General features: G+C 43.1%; 3 protein-coding genes across 3 annotated transcripts; 1 reads left to right on the forward strand and 2 right to left on the reverse strand.

The window, feature by feature from the left end:
- Positions 1-329: 329 nt before the first annotated feature.
- LOC308329726 (solute carrier family 12 member 7-like) lies at positions 330-3,431 on the forward strand (the record flags this gene model as incomplete). The annotated part of the gene is made up of 1 exon (XM_080784224.1): positions 330-3,431. One exon carries the CDS (start codon positions 330-332, stop codon positions 3,429-3,431), a length of 3,102 nt encoding a protein of 1,033 aa, XP_080640350.1.
- Positions 3,432-6,955: 3,524 nt separating this feature from the next.
- LOC308329644 (ras-related protein ORAB-1-like) lies at positions 6,956-7,558 on the reverse strand (the record flags this gene model as incomplete). Its single annotated transcript, XM_080784098.1, has 1 exon — positions 6,956-7,558. One exon carries the CDS (start codon positions 7,556-7,558, stop codon positions 6,956-6,958), a length of 603 nt encoding a protein of 200 aa, XP_080640224.1.
- Positions 7,559-10,343: 2,785 nt separating this feature from the next.
- Positions 10,344-10,955, reverse strand: LOC308329727 (ras-related protein Rab-1A-like; the record flags this gene model as incomplete). The annotated part of the gene is made up of 1 exon (XM_080784225.1): positions 10,344-10,955. One exon carries the CDS (start codon positions 10,953-10,955, stop codon positions 10,344-10,346), a length of 612 nt encoding a protein of 203 aa, XP_080640351.1.
- Between the last annotated feature and the right edge of the window lie 10,579 nt (positions 10,956-21,534).

A 21,534-nucleotide genomic window follows, 5' to 3' on the forward strand; every position in this document is an offset into this window, starting at 1 on the left:
CTGGCTCCCAGGCTAGAGAGAAATGTCCAAGCATACAGTGCCAAATTCAGGACATAATACACGGGCGCATGCACAAATCGGCATTGTTAAGCATGCATGGCAATGTGGTGCGTGTGTGTTGTCAGACCAAAGCTATGGTTAACCTATATACATACAACACTGTGTTATGTAACTGGAATCATTATTTCTTAATAAAAAACAGAGAGTGGAGAGAAGGCAGAAGAACGTTTTCATGTTTGCGTACCACCAAGTGCCTAACTGCTGTGCCTGTTTTTACCCTGGAAATGCGTGCAACAAGGGCCCAAGATACAGAGGGAGACACAGGGGATATGAGCGAGAACTTTGTAGCTGTGCCAATCGGTGAATGCAACACAAACAACATAAATGATGTCTATGATAACTATGATGTCAAGAACATGGCCCTCTTTGAAGAAGAAATCGACAGCAAACCTATGGTTTCATCTCTCACTAAATGGTCAAACTACACCAATCTCACACAGGGGGCTCAGGAACATGAGGAGGCTGATGAAAATGAGGGAAGCAAAAAGAAAACTATCAAGAAACCTGAAATGGGCACCTTCATGGGTGTCTACCTGCCTTGCCTTCAGAACATCCTGGGGGTTATCCTCTTCTTGCGTCTCCCCTGGATTGTCGGCACAGCAGGCATTGTCGAGTCTCTGGCCATAGTGTGCCTGTGTTGCCTCTGTACTTTCTTGACTGCAATATCCATGAGTGCCGTTGCTACTAATGGCATGGTACCGGCTGGAGGTTCCTACTATATGATCTCCAGATCTCTGGGTCCAGAGTTTGGTGGAGCTGTGGGCCTCCTTTTCTACCTGGGAACAACCTTCGCTGGCGCTATGTACATATTGGGCATTATAGAAGTTTTGCTGATCTATATTGAGCCTAAGGCGGCCATCTTTGTGGCTGAGAGTATGGAGGACGAGGTGGATGCCATGTTGAATAACATGCGTGTTTATGGCACCTGTTTTTTGCTATTCACGGTTCTGGTTGTATTTGTCGGCATGAAGTATGTAAACAAACTGGCCTTGGTCTTCCTCACCTGTGTCATCCTATCCATCTTAGCTATCTATGCCGGTGTCATCAAGTCCGCCTTTGAGCCTCCAGAATTCCCTGTTTGCCTGTTGGGGAATCGCACGTTGCAGAACCATAACTTCGACAAGTGTCTGAAGACAGAGATCATCAACAATGTGACGGTCACCACAAAGCTGTGGAATCTGTTCTGCTCAGGGCCGGAGCTCAACGCCACTTGTGACGAGTACTTCCGTGTCAACAAAGTGACCACGCTGCAGGGGATCCCCGGGCTGACCAGTGGGGTCATCTCAGATAACATGTGGCCAAACTATGGTCCACTGGGCATGCTGATAAAAAACAGGCGCCTGGAGTCTACCTCGGTAGCCGATAACTCCAAGGACATCTATAAGCCATACGTGTTAAACGATATCGCCACTTACTTCACCCTGCTGGTCGGTATCTACTTCCCCTCCGTCACAGGTATCATGGCTGGTTCCAACCGGTCAGGGGATCTACGAGACGCCCAGAAGTCCATCCCCACCGGAACCATCCTGGCTATCGCCACTACCTCCTTTATCTACGTCAGCACAGTTGTACTGTTTGGTACCTGTATTGAGGGTGTTGTTCTCCGAGACAAGTTTGGTGAGTCTGTGAAAGGGAACCTTGTGATTGGCACACTGTCCTGGCCCTCACCGTGGGTAATTGTGATTGGCTCCTTTTTCTCCTGCTGTGGGGCAGCGCTTCAAAGTTTGACCGGAGCCCCACGTCTGCTGCAGGCCATTGCTCGAGATGGAATAATACCATTCCTACAAGTATTTGGCCATGGTAAAGCTAATGGAGAGCCCACCTGGGCACTGCTGTTGACTGCAGGAATCTGTGAGATTGGCATCCTCATCGCCTCCCTGGACGTTGTGGCTCCCATCACCTCCATGTTCTTCTTGATGTGTTACATGTTTGTCAACCTGGCCTGTGCTATTCAGACACTGCTCCGCACACCCAACTGGAGACCACGCTTCAAATACTACCACTGGGCCTTGTCCTTCCTTGGTATGAGTTTGTGTCTTGCAATCATGTTCATTTCCTCTTGGGTCTACGCTATCATAGCCATGGTCGTCGCTAGCTTCATCTACAAGTACATTGAATACAGAGGGGCAGAGACGGAGTGGGGAGATGGGATCAGGGGTATGTCTCTTAATGCTGCACGCTATGCTCTTAGAAACCTTGAGGAGTCACCACCACATGCCAAAAACTGGCGGCCTCAATTGTTGGTTCTACTTAATGTGGATAAAGATCTGGTTGTAAAACATCCTCGCTTGCTGTCCTTTACCACTCAGTTGAAGGCAGGGAAAGGCTTGATTATAGTGGGGAATGTCCTGAAAGGAACTTATCTCAAGAAGTACTCTGAGGCCAAGAAAGCTGAGCAGAACATCAGGTCTTCCATGACAGCAGAATGTACCAAGGGTTTCTGCCATGTTGTTGTGTCTTCCAACTTACGAGAAGGCTTTTCTCACCTCATCCAGTTATCTGGGCTGGGAGGGATGAAACCCAACTCAATCTTGATGGCCTGGCCTGCCACCTGGAAGCAGTCTAATTCAGTCCAGTCCTGGAAGCACTTCATAGAAACGGTCCGTGAGACCACAGCAGCCGAACATGCCTTGCTTGTAGCCAAGAACGTGGACAGTTTCCCTACCAATCAGGACCGTATGGGGGAAGGTACCATTGATGTGTGGTGGGTGGTTCATGATGGAGGGATGATGATTCTGATTCCCTTCCTGCTCCGACAGCACAAGGTATGGAGGAAATGCAAGATACGTGTCTTCACTGTGGCTCAGGTGCATGACAACTCCATCAAAATGAAGAAGGACCTACAGATGTTCCTCTACCAACTCCGACTGGACACACAAGTGGAGGTGGTGGAAATGCCAGACAGTGACATCTCAGCCTTCACATATGATAAGACACTCGTGATGGAGCAAAGGTCTCAGATGCTCAATAATTTGGCTCTCTCGAAGATGGAGCAGGAGAGAGACGCCCAGCTGATCCATGACAGAAACACGGGGTCTCACGCCGTGCCCAACAAGGGCACGACCACTCCTGAGCAGGTTCACGTAAAGGAGAAGAGCCACAAGCGTAATGGCAACGTCGATGTGTCTGACCTCAGCCAGACACCGAACCAGAAAAATGTTAGCTGGATGCACTCAGCTGTGAAGCTGAATGAGCTGGTTGTCAGTAAGTCCAAGGGAGCTCATCTGGTCCTGCTTAACATGCCCGGGCCGCCAAATGACAGAGAAGGTGACGCAAACTACATGGAGTTCCTGGAGGTTCTGTTAGAGGGCCTCAACCAGGTTCTCTTGGTTCGCGGTGGTGGTCGTGAGGTCGTTACCATTTACTCTTAGGAAAATAAACCGATAAGCACACACAATGGCTCCCCACCATGCACAAACAGGCCATCGCCATTGATGCATGCCGTGTTCAGTCATTATGTCATTTGTTTGAGCTTTGCTCTTTTTACAAAGCTTTAGATCTTGGTTACTGAATGCTCGGATCAGTCGCTTGAGCTGCCTCAAGCGACCTGTGCTGCAGGTTACAAATCACCTGTGGCTTCCTGTGAGGTTATGGTTACGTTAGGGATAGTGTTAGTTCGGAATTATGGGAGGTCGGAATAATGACATGGCACCGCCACCACCAACAACCATGAGGAAATCAATGCTATCAAGTCAACCATGACGGGCTGATGGGCTCCTGTTGTGGAACCCCTTTTAAGTAAGTCTAGCCTTGTGTTGCTGCCTACAACATACCACTGTTACCACACCAAAGGCAACAACTCTACCCCAATTATCTTTCTCTTCCCAGTGACCACTGTGTTATAAATGTCCCTTAGCCATACAGATGTGAGTGAACCTGGTCCAGAGAATCTTCCGAAATGGAATCAACTCTCCCACAGTCAGCAATGGGTCACTACTCCTCACCAGTAATGTAATGCAATTATCATGATAGAAAGATTGCTTCACATACCTGTTTGGCAAGGGGCAGTGGTACAATTCAATTGTTACGCATATACTGTATGTTTAATACAAATTAATTCAATTCCAAACGCAAACACAATATTGGTCTGAAAAGGTCTCTCATCACAGGGGGTTCTGAGACATTCTGTAACACTGCCTGTCTCTGTTTGACTTTTCAGTCAATTCCCATGTCCTCATTCCTTACTGTACTTTCTCCACAATCTATTTATCTATCTGTTTTTATTTATTTATTGTGCAACATAAACCCACCTGCTGTACGCTTCACAGCTACACACACAGCACGAAATATAGACAATGCAGAAAGACATTTTTTTTCAATCACTTGGATGAACAAAAGTTGCGAAATGTGAATATGACAAAGACGACCACAACAGTAGTTACATCCACCCGGATGGCTGCCTAATCTTTATTTTTAGTTATTATTTATAAAAACATATGTATATAGATTTAAAGTCTCATTTAAGAGTCTGAGTCTTGTCCCTGAGACTCAGTCAGAGACCCTCTGCAGGGTGCTGAAACTCCTCATCTCTACCTAACTGGCTATTTTTATCGAAGAAAGAGATCAACCAGGTGCTCAGTAGAAGTACAGGAGTTAAAAAGATACGGTTGGTGCTTCGAGGATCAGCAGGACTATAGAACATGAAAGAAGAGGGGCGATTCGAACACTACAAAAAGGTATACAGGTGAGGGCAGGTGTAAAAGTCAGGGTACTTTATTAAAAAGCCACATGTTTGGACTACTCCCAGTCTTCATCAGGGCATGCATTCACACATGCCCTGATGAAGACTCGGAGTAGTATACCCTGCTTTTACACCCGCCCTCTGATCTTTTTTTAAACCTTTTTGTAGTGCTCTGAGCGCCCCTCTTCGGTATTACCGGTATTATCATTGTAAATGTATTTTGACAAACAAATGAAAATAAATAATGGTCTGGGGACCACCTGTGTATTACCCTATGGCAGGGGTTTTCAACTGATTATGAACCAGGGACCACCACCCTGACTGAGAATCAACCTGGGGACCACTGTTGTGTTGGGAGGGTGTGGGGGGGGAAATTAATTAAAATCATGTTGCTGTTCATTGTAACTTACTGTATGTATGAGGGAGCAGTCGACGTGCAATTCATTATGGTCACATTTCCTTATAATGGTGACTCAACCAGGCAATCCGGTATGGTTTCCCTTGAGATTCTAACTCACTTTTCTGTGGAAGTTCTTGACATCAGACTTCCCAGTAACTGACAACATCGACATCATTTGTCACCAGATCATTTACTGCATTGTTTCTCAACTTGTGGGCAATACAATAAATTAAAATACAAATCTTCACTTTGCTACATTACTAAATGCATGGTCAGGGACCACATTCAATACCTTCACGGACCACCAGTGGTCCACGGACCACCTGTTGAGTTGCACTTTCATTCTCAACTGGAGGGGGCAACAGCACCAGCACGCCTGCTCTTACATGTATGGGCTATATCAGTGGTTCCCAATTTTTTTAATTTAGATATTCGCCTGTGACCCAAACAAATGAAAATAGCAGATCTACCAGCTTGCAACGCTCACAGCAACAAATGGGCCGTTGTTTGGGAACCAGTGTGCTATATCAACAAATTGAGCTATCACTGCATTGTGATCAGTGTATTCCTTCCACTAATCTGTAAATACTAATATCATGTGTATTTACATGCACAAATTAGTGTACTGTATACCAGTTTTGTCTTTGACACTTTGACACTTGCACAGATGTACATAGGAAAGGAATACGTGAAGCCTTTAATTACATGCCTAATGTTATATTACAATTTATTCTATTATACTGCACACAGCTGTTGCTGCTACAGTATCTCGTTTTCAATATATATATTTTTTGAAGGGCGCTATAGCCACTCCTATGCCCAGCTTTGTGCGTGTGTGCGTGTGTGTACCCCATTGCCATGATTTGATTGGCTGAGGGATTAAAAAGGAGGACGCCAAAAGTGATTGCCTGGAATGTGACGATGTATGATGATAGATGCAGAGTCTACTGCAATATTATGTATTTTTGAGCGGTGCAGCTGCCCCAATGCACAGCTTTGTGTGTACTGTAGGTCTGTCTGTCCTTTTGAGCACAGAAGATTGAACATCATGTTGCTGACATCATCAGACGTCATGAATAAAAGTGTGATTTTATTATTATCGTGTGCATATTATAATAATGTCGCTGCTGTATCCAAGGACGTGTTTGGGTTGGAGGACAAGTCCCCTGTGCCTCCTGCCCCCAAATACATCCCTGGGAACAAGCAGAGAAATGAAGTCCTCTCAGCAGAGTTTCTGCTACAGAGATGTCAATGTCTCCAGATTATTTGTATTTGGAACAAAAAATCACAATTGTGTGAAAGCGGCACCTTTTTATCTTGAAGATCATGTATGATGACATCACTTTTTACTTTTTACTGTGGCGTCATATAGTAAATGTATTTCGCCTCTGTTGGCACGTCATCGTCATCGATGCCCAGGGCGGGGCGGAGGTTCGGTCTCGATCTTGTCTTCCTCCTCATCTTCAGTAACCTCGCCAGGGCTACTTACTGGACGCCAACAGGCCGTACTCATGGATCGGCTGTCATGTATACAGTTCCCTTCACGTGTGAGATTATGAGATGAGGGACCTGTGGTAGCAGCTCAGACAGCTTCTTACAGTTCTGAGTCCTAATTTAAGGCTGTTATCCACAAGCAAAATAAAAATGAAAAAGTCAACATGTTCACAAAAGTGACTCATCTACCAAACCCTTTGGGATTCCATTACCAAACTCTCTCTCCTCCTTTCCTTTCCAACTTTCTCTGTTGCTTGTGGAACATGGTAACATTTGAGATCAGTCGAGGGAGGGACGGTAGGTTGGACGTGGGGGAAGGCTCAACAACAGCTACCGTTGGAAGTTTTGATAGGCTTGCTCTGAATCTTGATGTTGGACTTCTCTGATGCGGTGGCCTTGGACCCCAATTTCTTCTTGATCTCAGCCGCCATGGTCATTATGGCTTGCTCTACATTAATGCCGTGTTTTGTGCTGGTCTCCACAAAAGGAATCCCCAATTTGTCTGCAAATTCCTTAGCCGTTGTATAATCCACAGCCCTCTTTGTTGCAAGGTCACATTTGTTGCCCACCAACATCTTGTTAACATTGTCACTGGAGTAGCGGTCGATCTCCTGTAGCCACTGATTCACATTGTTGAACGACTCCTGATCTGTGACATCATAAACTACAATGATGCCATGAGCTCCTCTGTAGTAACTAGACGTGATCGTCTTGAACCGTTCCTGACCGGCCGTATCCCATATCTGAAGTTTGACGGTCTTTCCGTCTAACTCTATTTGTTTTACTTTGAAGTCCACACCGATGGTGCTGACATAGTTCTCTGTATACACCTCTTCTGCAAACCGGAGGAGGAGACAAGACTTTCCAACACCGGAATCACCAATCAAGAGCATTTTGAATATATAGTCATATTCGGGATTCATCATTGACTACACAAGATAAACGGAAATAATATTTATACAGATATATATTTTTATTGTGGATTACCTTTAAGTGTGTTGCGTAACCAAAAGGTACAGCGATATTACCAAAGAGCAACAAAGGGTCTCAGAGATGGAAGCAGAAAGTAAAGTCCAAATATCTTTCACTTCCTCTCTCATCTTCCACACCTTATATTGGCTGACCAGAGCTCTGGTTTGATGTCATTTGTTTGATGTCACACAAACTGTTGCCAAGCCAACAGTGCCAATTTTCACAGGCTCCTTTTTTGCTCATGACACATGCCTGGACAACTATCTGCACACAGTCTCTCTTAAATGGTATTAGATCCATTGAATTTCAATTCAACTTGCCAGCCAAAACATTTCTAATACTTACTTTACTTACCTGTAGGCTCCTAGGTGGAGCATAGGGCCGCAATCACACCCCGCCATCGGACTCTGTTTTGAGCCGTTATCTTCAGCTGGGCCCACGATAATCCAGTCGTCTTTGCCTCACTCTCCACTGATCTTCTCCAGGTCTGTTTTGGCCTTCCCACTTTTCTTTTGCCCTGTGGGTTCCAGTCCAGTGCTTGCCTAGTGATGTTGTCAGTAGGTTTTCGGAGGGTATGTCTAATCCACCCCCACTTTCTCTTCTTCACATCCTGGTTGATGGAGTTTTGGTTGGTTTTCTCCAACAGGCTTTGATATTTTATCGGGCCACCTGATGTTCAGAATTTCTAATACTAACAACCACTAACAACTGGGCCACGGCTGAGAGGTCCGGGCACCTGGGCCGGTGGTCGCGGGTTCGAGCCCTTATGTCTTCCCCCTGTCTCTCTTCCCCTGTCCAAAAATTACTGTACCCTATCAATAAAGGCAAAAGAAAAAAAATATATTATTTAAAAAATATATATATCTTTAAAAGAAAAATACCTTATTTATGTATTATATTTTCTAACCTTTTTACACTTCTTCTGTGTGGACAGAATGCGTCCTCAGATATTGCGTACTGTGACTGGCTGGAAGGTGTACTACCATCTGGTAGTATTTAAGGGTGACTAATCAGTCAAGCTGGCAGATAGACCCTGACAAAGACCTTTTGGTCGAAACGCGTAGGTCCTGTTATTTATTTGCCTTGCTCATCATCAAATAAACTATTACATTTTTCACCTAAAGATGGAGTGCCTTGGATTATTTTCTTTTCAAATCTGCAATTCACATTTTGACAAGCAGTACTACTTGGAGGAAGGATACCTTTTGTCTATATGGCTGGAAGGTGTGTCATTACTCGCGCAAGCAGAGCCCACAACTACTGCGATCGGCTGGGTATGTCGGTGTTGTCCACTGGCCAATGGGTAAGTATATATTCGGTGTTGTCCACCGGCCAATAAGGGACCACCATTCTTGATGACGTAACTAATGTACGCTTATGGTTGGTATACTGTCAATAACAGGTCTAAAGGATTTAGAACAGCAGTCGTATTAGACATCAGTTAGTAGCAGTACTTGCACGCTCTGCTTGCACACAAGTAGGCCATGCATGGCCTACTTCTGTGCAAGGAGCAAGTTGGCAGCTCAACAGTGTATTTCTAGTTCTGCACTGTGATTGGCTGAGCATCGCATAACGGGTGTGCCACAGGGACAGAAGGGGAAAGAGAAGGGGGAGAGAGTGAAGGAGGATAGAGAGAGGTAGGGATTGGTTATGTCATATGAGGCTGATATGCGGCAGAATCTTTTAAGTGTTATTTCTTCTGCCTAGTGGGAACGTGTGTCCATAATTTCGCGGAAATTCCACACTGTGTTCATGATTTGACCCATTTTGTTCAAAACGGACCAGTCCTGCAAACTTTAGAAGGAAATCTTAACCAATAGGGATGGAATATGGGGAAGCAGACAGGTCCGTGTTGATCAGATGACTATAGAGATAGTGTATGCCGATTTGCATGATGTATGGATAAAATGTGTATGAGTAGTATGAGCATAATTGAACATACAACAAATCTAAATCAAATCTAGGAAATAATAATAATAATAGAAAGGTCGCAATTTTTTAACATTGCAAAGTGTGGTTGCCGCAGTCGCTTACATAGGCCCCTCACACTAATATCGTCAGCCAATTACAAAGTAATGTTTTGTTATGGATAAAAGGGCCATTCAAATTACATTTTGGACAGGTGTATTTAATACCTTTTCATACGGCCCACCGTTTAATGCTGTGGCCAAAATAATTCACCCTACATCATACATCATAACAGAAACATTAAAAAAAATAAAAAAGATATATGGAGCCTTCAGCAGTATCCACATCAGCATGCAAGGTATATAGGAGACATATAGCAGCAATATTAACAGTACTTAGTATTTATATGATAATAATAAATCATGAACCAATAAAGCAAGACTAAAGTATAAAACACAAATCATATATCGCTAATACACAATACATATTCCCAATAAATGTCATTGAGTGCTGGAAAGTAGTTCAAGTTGAGAGATGAGATGAGAGATGATACAAGCATGCATGGATAACTATAATTTGGCTATTGTTCTAAGCTGATAAAAACTTCCCTTCCCACAACACTACAAACTGGTGTATTATTTAAGCATATGAATGCTGGTGTCCCTTTTCTGGGGGGAACACTGGGGAACTTGTATACAGAGATTTGATGTAGAGGGGAAAAAAGAAGAGGACAAAGTGCAACTACATATTGTAATAGAAGTGTCGAAGACACCTTTCCTAACTACATTTAGCAAATTAGAAGAAAGGGGACCCAATAAGTGAATTTGGTTAGGATATCGGGCAGCTGGGCAGTACTCCTCCTCCTTCCTCATTTTCCTTTGCCTTGTCTTTACGCCCGCCCCCTTTTGCAAGGGCCATGGCTGCGGGCCCTTCTAATTCTATTCTCTTCTTGATCTCAGTCGCCAGGGTCATGAAGGCTTCCTCCACATTGGTTCCGTTTTTGGCACTGGCCTCAAAACAAGTCATTCTTAATTCGTCAGCTAATTCCGTAGCTGTACCATAATCCACAAATTTCTCTCTTATAAGGTCTGACTTGTTGCCTACTAACAGCTTGTTGACATTCTCACTGGCATACTTTTTGATCTCCTCAAGCCACTGTTTCAAATTGTCAAAGGTATCCTCCTCCGTTACATCATAAACTAGAATAATGCCATGAACTTCTCCATATAAACTAGATTTGATTGTATTGATGTTTCCCTCACTATCATATATCTGAAGTATGACGTTCTCATCACCTACTAATACAGTTCTGCTCTTGAACTCCAGACCTATGGTACACTTTTTGTTTGAAAACGTGTCATCTACAAACCGGAGAAGGAGACAAGTCTTTCCGACTGCTATGTCGCCAATCAGGATCACTTTAAATATATATTCGCTCATCTTAACTACTTTATGTTGGAGATTAACCTTTCAAGGTTGTCGTATATTCGAGATCAGCTAATTAATTCTCTCTCAGCTGGTTTCATTTGAATACATGTATCTTGTGTTTCAGGAAGTAAATATTTAAAATGTATCTTCAACATCTTATATGGTCTGATGAGGGCTCTGGTCTGACGTCACACATGCCGAGAAAGGCCAATTTGCACAGGTCGCAGGAGCCCTTGCAGTTCGTCCATGACTATCGAAAACCCCCTAGTTTGACATGCCACATGCCACTTAATGCATAATGGAATTTTAAAAATGTTGCCTTATATAGGTTGTCACTTGTCAGTGGTCCCCCAACTTATTATGCTAATTATGAAAAACAACATATGCAAGTTAGCATCCGGCAATTTCTAAATGCTGGGGACCCATACTCAACATTACTCAAAATGTCCGGGTTCACTTTGGGGCTCTGTGGACTGTCAAGTAGACTAGAGTAGGGATGTCCCGATCCCATTTTTTTGCTCCTGATCCGATTCCGATCATTTGATTTTGAGCATCTGCAGATACCGATATTTCCTGATCTGATATTTACATTTTATAGAACACGATTATGCCATATCTCAATAGTACAATTTCCCAAATCACAGACAATTTCCAGTCTGATATCATGATATTGTTATAATATTGATACTGTCCCCGATTTCCGATCATCCGATCCGATCGGGACAACCCTACTAAAAAGGTTTTCACCGTTGAGAGAAAGAGTTTCCAATAAATAATAATAAATCACTAAAATAACACTCCAACAAACCCTTGGGGGTCCACAATCACCATATTGGAAGCGTTTTGATCTGCTATATCGATCAATATTGTCACACACCCTACACCTAAAAGCTACACTTGATTTGATATGATTTATTAGACGTAATAATTACATGTTATGCTTCTCACGGAAACGCCAAGGATAAAATGCCAATAGAACGAGGAACGAGAAAACTTCAGAGGCAAAACAGATACGTACAGGACATGCACGCCAGGATTATTTATTCACAATCCTGTCATGCCGCTCAGATTGCGTGCGTGTACAGAGTTCTTGGATTTCGATGAAGTCACAACGCGGAAGCAAAGCGTTTCCTAGCAACGAGAAGCTAAAATACGGTAAATATAATAGTATTAATTTTTTCATAGAAATCAACAAAAGACGAGAATTCTCATCTTGACACAGCCGGGTTTAAACTCTATACAAGATTTCTCAAATCTGGCATAGATTGTGTTAATGTTTGTCTAGCCTCGGTACCAGGCTTTCATTTTCGTCTGCGCAAAAAATGAAAGCCTGGAGGAACGCATTGGCCGCTCTGGGCTAGAAGTGGGAGTCAACCCTTCCGGGTGGGCGTCCAAATTATGTGACGTAGCGCTGCACTAGGGGAGGAGGGGGGAGGGGCCGGGGTTGACTTAAGATCGGTGAGATCCAATCAGGGCTCATGCTAATATTTGTCTTATTCAAGGGAAACTCCCCAAAATACAGGCCTCCCGAAAATCAGCATTATCACTGTGACATCATGTGAAAGCCACACAGGGCGCCCCTACTTCACACAAGTGTGATTTTGTTTCTTCCCCACTTCTGCTCTCACTAGCTGTGTCTGTGGCTTATTCCCCCTCCGCTCACCAGTGGCAGCAGGGCCTAATTCTCTCGCTCGGTGTTCAAACTTAAGACTTTTAATCTTGAATACTTAAGTACATTTAAAAGTACTTTTTTTACTCTTACTTAAATAACATTTTGATTGAGCTACTTTTACTTGTAGTGGAGTAAATCTGAACAGGTCGTATTTGTACTGGGGTTGAGTACTCTGGGGGGACATGGTGTTGATATCAGAACCAACCACATCCTTTGTTTGTAGCAATGCTTAGGAAGATTGATTCTTTCCCCAAATTATCTATAGCTACAAGGTGTAGGTGTAGAGGCCCCTGGCACTAGAGATGCATGATATTTACATTTTGTTTGTGTCTTTGTTTCTCAACATTTGTTCTCTAACAAAAATATTGGTAAATAGCATGAAAACAGGTGGCACAAACAGATGCAAGGTGCAGTCTGAAATGTTGAATCTCCACAGGAGTCAGCAGTTATGACTGGAGTGTGGAGTATTGACCAGGGTGTTTTAGGGAAGGTTTGAATAGTCTTCCTGCTGTTCTAAGTGGAATGGAAGGGTTGTGGGGTTGGACCATGCCCTTGGTTACCTTGTGGTTAATCACCATGTTGGCCCATGTTTTGTACTGGTGTGGACACCAACCAGAAGACAATGATTATATTATTATTATGACTATATTGTTATTGTTATATACAAAAAATGCCATAGATCATGAAAACATAAGCCCCAAATTAGAATTGCATTTTGAGGGGCCTCTACAGAGCACACCTCCAAAGGCACTCACAGGAAACCACATGCAAAACATTGAACCAGAGATGTGGTTCAATACGCAGTGTCCCTTTCTGGTTTACTAAGCAGTTAAGGGTCAAGTCGTACAACCTATTCAGAACATGCAGGCAAAGAGCAAGGTCTAGGACAGGATCCAGAATCACGACCATTAAGAAACTGCTTGGTAGAAAAAAACAAAACAATTATTGTGTCTTTACTATTGCCTGCTTACATACATTTGGCATTATTCTAAATACTAAAGCGAAAAATTTGCTGTATTAATAGTCAATCAAACCCCTTAGTTTGTTTGAATGAATTAAAAAAAGGGTTTAGCATTTAAATAAAAGTCAAATAACCTGACATGGAGGAGGTGAGTATTGAATTGAGGAACAGGAGAGACGGGAAGGTTGTGCAATGTGCAGGCTCAGCAAGGTGATGCGTCACATTGGCTAGATAGGTGGACTGCCATCAACATAGTTGAGACTGCATTGGGACTGTATCAGGGAGTAGGTCCAGACAGCAGAGTCTACAGCAAAATGTGTTGTTCCAATGTAAGCCACGACAATCAGATAAACAATAAAAACCAGGATGCAGATTCCTGCTGTGAGGTTCTTTACATTGTAATGCAAAGTCGCACGAGTTGGCAGGGACACAACCTCATCTTTAACGGACGTGATGGTTTGAGTTGTAGTCGAAGTGCTAGACACAGAGGCAGCCTCTTCCTCCTTGCTCTCCAGTTTTTTCTTAAGATCCTGGTTATTGTCTTTGAGTCCTGATATAATATTGGAGGAATCATCTTGTTTCTCTTTCCAATGCTTCAACTCTACATTTTGCTTCTGGATTATGTCATCCTTCTCTTTCAGCTTGGTCTGAACCTCATCCCATTGGCGCTGAAGCGTGTGTAGTTCATCTGCAAGTTTGCTGAGTTGAAGTTTATCCTTGTCTATCTGCTCCTTTTGGTCATGTAGCTGTTTAGTCAACTTATCCTCCTGCTTTTTCAGCTGCTTCTGCATATTCTCCAGTTGTGTAATTTGCTTGTCTTTACTGCTAATAACATTCTGTTCCTCAGCCCGAACGTTCTTGAGCATGCAGAGCTCCTCTTCAACCTCTGTTATCTCTTTCTTGGACTTCTCCAGATGTTCCTCCAGACTTATCACTTGGGCTTCGAGTGTTTGGTTTACGGACTGCAGGCGATTAACTTCATCATCTGCCAGTTCGAGGAAGGTCATCAGTTCATCATTTAGCTCCTTAAGTTTACTTTGAGTCTCTTCGAGCTCTTCTATTCTGTCCATCTTTGAAAATTATGTTTTAGATTAGGTTTTAGAAGTAAAAAAGCTGTGACTCTATAAAGGCACTTGATAGATGCTCCTCTGCATACAGCCACATATATACTCCACAAACCATGGCTTTGTGACAACACCCTCTGATGTAATGATCTCACAGGGTGGGACAGGTACCCTCACCCCTTCACATGTTTTTCTTTATGTACCTGATTGTCAGAATGAGGGTGTATTATTTTCTGTTTAATTATGGGTGTTCATGGGTGCTATTACTTGCGCAAGCAGAGCACGCAAGTAATAGTTTTCGTCCAGTGCTTCGATGCGTATGTCGCCGTTTGATGTGTATGCGCCGTGCCAGCGTATGACATAATGACTACTTGTGCTTGATATGGCAGTGGTGTCAGATTACATACATGTATACTTAGGGGCATTACCTTTAATCCTCCCGACCCTAGAACATATGGTCATTATGTCACCATCGAAAACCAATTACACCCTGGCATTGGGTCCTTTAATCCACATCTTTATTACGTCATCATTGAGAGCTAGTTGTACCCATTATACCCTGACGTCATATGCTGCTACGATACATATGCATCAAACGGGGCATACGCAAAGTAACCACAGTATACCGCTAATCAACTCACAAATTACATATACAGTACATATACATAGAGGCATTTCCTTTAATCCACCCGACACAGATCGACATATACATCACCATCGAAAGCCGTCACTCTTGTGCTTGATATGGCAGTGGTGTCAGATTACATACATACATGGGGCATTACCTTTAATCCTCCCGACACTAAAACATATCATCATTACGTCACCATCGAAAACCAATTACACCCTGGCATTGGGTCCTTTAATCCACATCTTTATTACGTCATCATTGAGAGCTAGTTGTACCAGTTATACCCTGACGTCATATGCTGCTACGATACATATGCATCAAACGGGGCATACGCAAAGTAACCACAGTATACCGCTAATCAACTTACAAATTACATATACATATACATAGAGGCATTTCCTTTAATCCACCCGACACTGATCGACATATACGTCACCATCGAAAGCCGTCAACTCATCCGTATTAATTACAACATTGTTTTTCATCAGATATCGATGATTTATTTTTCTTTGAGAAACTAAAAAGGGATCCAGGACACTTCTAAATCAATAGAACTGTATTTATTTTATAGATAGAAACTTTTACCATACTTCACATTCACAATATGACTTTTTACCTCCAAAAACTAGCTAAATAGCTAAACCTAATAATTCAATATTTCAAACGTTATTTCACAGAGAAGCTGAGATTTGACAGTTTGTAGCGGTCGACAGTACTTGCGTGCTCTGCTTGCGCACTAGTAGGCCATTTATGACTTACTTGTGTGTGTGAAGTTGCCCGAACGGCCAAGGCTCCAAGAACAGTCAGAAATGCCGTTTCAGGGTATTTATTTCGCCCCCAAAACTCCTCCGCCAAAGTCCAGTACAGATTCAACAGGACAATAACAATAATACTGAAAAATGACAAAATGAAATAAACACTTGAGCAAACACTACTGAACAAAACCCAAATGGATAAGAGCTCTCTTCAGGCTGTACCTTGATCCCACAAGGCCCTGTAGCTCTCCCTCAGGGATGTTACCTGTGTCATTGCCCACATCTAACTAACTCACTTGTCCCTGCAGCCTCCCTTAAATAGGGGTGGATCATACCACAGGACACAGAGCAATTAGCAACCTTTCTTCTCAATAAATACTTATAAATAAATACTGCCATAAATAATCCCTTTTATAAAAGTAACCTAAACATACTAAAGATGTGTTACCATTAAACAAATATAAATAAGCATGAACACTCAATGACAAATACTCAAAGCATAAGAAGTAACCCCCCCCCCTCCCCTGCATAGCACTTGGCCCCTTCCTAAATCAAGGGCAATGCCACCAGCAGTGCAGGAGAGACAATTAGCAAACAATCAGTGAACACACAGTTTTCCATACACAAGTTTAAAACATTAGTCCTTGCATGTTATAGAAAGCAGTTTCAAGTGTCTTTGTATATAGGGCACGGGTTGCCCCGTGACAGTGTGCAACAATCAAGTAGGCAGTCGACAGAGTGGAGTTCTAGTTATGTATAGTTTTGTATTTTTTTTGTCAGTAGGCCATGTATGGCTAGCGTGCCATGAAGTGTGCTCACCACTAAAGCTCTCTGCTGCTGTCTGGGTACGACTGCTGCTCTGAGTCCCTCTAGAGTGGAGTAAGTTAAGTAATAAGTTAACTAATAAGACCTGGTACTGGCTGTATTTTGGACACGCAAAATACAGCCCTAGAGCGCTCTGCTATTCTAAATCCTTTAGACCCGTTATTGACCTTACCATCACCAACTAAGGTATTGGCTGTTGGAGGACACCGACGTACACACACACACACACACACACCCTATTGACCTATACCTATACCTTACTTCGGTTACGTCATCAAGAACAGTGGTCCCTTATTGGCCAGTGGAGTACACCGACATACATACACATACATACCCAGACGACATACACGGACATATACGTATGTATACATAGTACATACCCAGCCGATTGCAGTACCAAGTGCCTGTACAAACAAGGCCGTTGCAACATTTGTTACAATTATAATTACTTACTTCAAATTTGTTAGTGACGTAGAACTCCCCTGCCTGTGGTCCATTGTCGTTTCTGATACTTACATATGTTGCAGCAGGTCTCAGGTGAAAGAACCAGCATGCAGATATTACACGAGAGGGGTGTACGTTATGGTGATTATTGGCACGACAGTGATGCGGTCTGGAACAAGGTGGATCTGAGTTCCACAGAGTAGCAGTAAGTCTGCAGTAAGTCTTTATATTTTCATTAGATGTGCTAGTATCATGCTTGTTTGAGCACAGGTAGACCGTAGAGAGACTATTTCAAAGAATCAGATTGCTTGGTCGGAACTACCTGATGTATTGTTTAACAGGAGAAATAATTGAATAGAACGTTGTAGACAGGTTGTTATCAGACAGGTCGCTCTCATCAGAATTTATAGAAACTGGAATAGAGTGGTACAGCAATTGTTATTGCAAATGATACAAATGTTATGCAATCAACAAGATTATTTACAAATGAAATGGAAAAAAGTGCACAATTATATACAAAGTACTGTAATACGATTTGGAAGTTGTTATTCTGCCTACCAGACCCGGAGGTAACTCACAGGGGAGGGGAGAGTGAATTATTTGTATTTACAATAACTGCAGTTGATTGATATGGGAGACTTCTGTGGTTATTATGGAACTGTTATATTACAAACAATGTAAGTGCCGGTGGGGGAGGGATATTTTCTGGTGGCTGTAACAATGAAGGTGCATGGCCGGAATATTCTTCTATTGTTTCGACCAGACGCTCATTTTGGTTTGACCATTATCACCGTCCTTCTGGTTTGGGTTAGCCTTTCCAGTTTGTTTTAAGAACATTTAAGCACAGCCCTGCTGCTGAAAACAAGGGAAACCCGGAAATCTGGTGACACAATATTGCGTTGTGTCATCATCTGGACTACCGATTTTGGGGCATCAACATGTCCCAGTCTTATAGCAACATATAGCAAAATTATCTGTGGGCTTTGGAACAAATCACCCAACACTATACTACACTTCATCTCCCCCAGTCTGTTGTGTCTTTACTTCTCCGTCTGTTGTGTAGGTACTCGACGCAAACAAATAGGAATAGTCATCGTATTTAAATTCTATTTACTCATGCGTAAGATCCTTATCAGGTGAAAACAGTCAGTCTGTCATGAATATGGTAACTTCTTGATAATAATCATTTTTTGTGACTGTAGACAACAGAACACAATAGAATCAATACCCCCGCCCCCTCTGCCTATGACGACTCATCTCACAGGATTTCGTAGCGAGATCTCGTGGGTTGAACGTGAGTTTATATTATCAATGAGAGACTTGAAATATCACCCATGTGTGGCAGAAAAATGGCCCACATTTACTAAAGTAAAACCTGATGAAAGTAAATGACAAGAATAAAAAGTGTGTGTGTGTGTGTGTGTGTGTGTGTGTGTGTGTGTGTGTGTGTGTGTGTGTGTGTGTGTGTGTGTGGTAATGGCTGCTGAAAACTCAGCTTCCCATCATGCATCAGGGTGACGCTCAACTGCGCCACTTTGTCACCTGTTGGTACCCTAAACTGACAGACAGACAGAGGATCCCTAAACAGAGAGACAGAGAGACATGGGGGCACATATTGCTGTGCATTGGAGTGGCTGTACCACACAAAAATGATAAAAATGATAAAAATGATAAGAAGGATAAAAAGAATAAAAAGGCTAAAATGCCTAAAAGGACTGCAAGTGGAAGACCACGCACACCTGATCGTTGTCTCTGCCATGTGAATTGTAACGTCTCCAATATTGTAACATGTTTTTCTTCTTCTTTCTCCTCATCCTCGAGGTTTGTGTCTTCATTGCTCTGCTCCTCATCCTGGAGGTCGGTGTCCTGGCAAAGCTCCTCTTCAAACTGTGTGGCATCTCTCATGGACTGCTCCAAACTCTGCTCCAGACTTCTCACTTTGCACGAGAGGGTTGAGGTCTCTGACTGCAGACGATTTACTTCATCCTCTGCCATTTCGAGGAAGGTCATCAGTTCATCGCTCAACTGCTTAAGTTTTCTTTGGGACTCTTCGAGCTCTTCTATTCTTTCCAACATCTCCGTACACTACTTTGTTATCAGTTCAAAACGTTCTGGACCCGTACGCACACTGATAGATGCTCTGCTACCCACAGCCACATTTATACTCCATGTGACATCACTCTCTCTCATTCCCCTCTGACGTCAGCCCTCGAGGTGGGACCGTTACAGATACACCCCACCCACTTCACATGTTCTGCTCACCCGGACAGTCCTCTGACCTCACATGCCAACTAACTTCATGTCCTCTTTCACTATATCCATAAACCTCCTCTTCAGTCTTCCTCGTCTAGACCGAAGCCTGGCAGTTCCAACCTCAGCATCCTTCTACCGATATACTCACTATCCCCCATGTACAAACCATCTCAGTCTGGCCTCTCTGGCTTTAGCTCCAAAACATCTATGTGCTGTCCCTCTGATGTAGTCTTGTTCCTGATCCTATCCATCCCAGAGAGACACATATTGAAGCGATAAGAAGCACAATAGATTTGGCTCTGATTTGTAGTTTGTGAGATTATACACACACACACGCACGCACACACATGCGCGCACGCCGCGCGCACACACACACACACACACACACACACACACACACACACACGCACACACACACACACACACACACACACACACACACACACACACACACACACACACACACACACACACTTAATATTATTGTGATGTATCTATTTTGCCTTATTAACTGACCTTATTTTATGATTTCTGCATGTGGGTGATAAAGATGACCCAGCAAGGCTCCAGAAAAATAACAACACTTCCTGTGATGAAACATGGGCACATGCCAGTACGCCTACAGCCTCATAGACTTCTCCCCACATGTCTCCAAATAGACCCTTAAAATTACAAAATCATGGGATCACAGCAACTGTCTGCAACAATGGATTTAATGATTAAGCAATCTTTTTTGTATTACTATAGATACGTATTAAGTAAAAGGTTACTTTTAGAAGCTATAGATTGTAAAAATGTTGACGGCTTTCAACTCAAAACTGAACTGCTATCAACCTCAGGCAACCCTTAAAATCCTGCTCAACTAGCTCTGCATATGAAATGGCTTGTGTGCTCAGATGTTTTCAAGTAGCCTGATTGCGTAAGCTTCATTTCACTGAGACTGTACACTGTGTACAGCAATGGTTTAATAACTTGGACATCCAGAGTATTTGGGGGGTTTCCAACATTCAGTTCCTGTCTCTATTTGGTTTCTGGGTAGGTACCATTAGCACAAAACAGTAAAAGTAAACAGTCCAGTCAATCTGATTACCGTGACACTGTTGGGTTCATAACAGTTAGAGTAGGCCTATATTTAGACTTATTCCGACCAGTTCCTTTCCCCTCCATCAGGCGCCCCGGCTGGCCAGGGGGAGGTAGTTTAGAGACCAGGATTACTGCATGTTTTTTGTGAGGGTATACCGTCTAGCTCAGTGGCCTTGTGGTTAGAGTGTCTGCCCTGAGACTGGGACGTCGGGGTTCGATCCCCGGCCGGGTCATACCAAAGACTCTAAAAATGGGACCCAGTGCCTCCCTGCTTGACACTCAGCATCAAGGGTTGGATTGGGGGTAAGTCCCTGCGACATACTAGTGTCATGTCCAGGGGTTGTACTTGTACATCAAGCTGCCTCACGCTACAGAGATGTGCTCTTGCCCTATGGGCCTCATGGCTCGGCAAGGCTACTTAATTATACCTAACTACCTACCCTAGGCCTAGGGGACATGGGAAAACATGCCCACCTTGGGTATGGGCACTGGTGACACGGAGGAGAGTACATATCTTTCTTTCTTTAATATTACTACTCATATGATGTCTTTCCATATACTCAGATCAGACAACGCAGGAAAGCTGGTAGTACATTGCATTAGATCAGGTAGTACCTGATCTAATGCAAGAGGTATAGCTTATGGGGAACAATGGGCCTAGAGTGAGCAATGAAAGGCAGGATTGAATGGAATACAGTGTGTGTAGCACCATACTTTGATGCTGTATTGTCCTACAGTCAGCAGAGACAGACACAGATCACTAGGGGGCCATATACAGTATGTCATTTTCATAAAAGCCAAAAATAATAATGTGCCCCCTGCTTATATGAGACAATTTAAAATGAAACTTCTATGACTCTGCTGACATAATGAACAAAAAATCAAATCAAATTTCATTCAATG

Source organism: Protomyctophum bolini, assembly GCF_963924005.1.
Source record: "Protomyctophum bolini genome assembly, chromosome: 15".
Lineage (NCBI taxonomy): Eukaryota > Metazoa > Chordata > Actinopteri > Myctophiformes > Myctophidae > Protomyctophum > Protomyctophum bolini.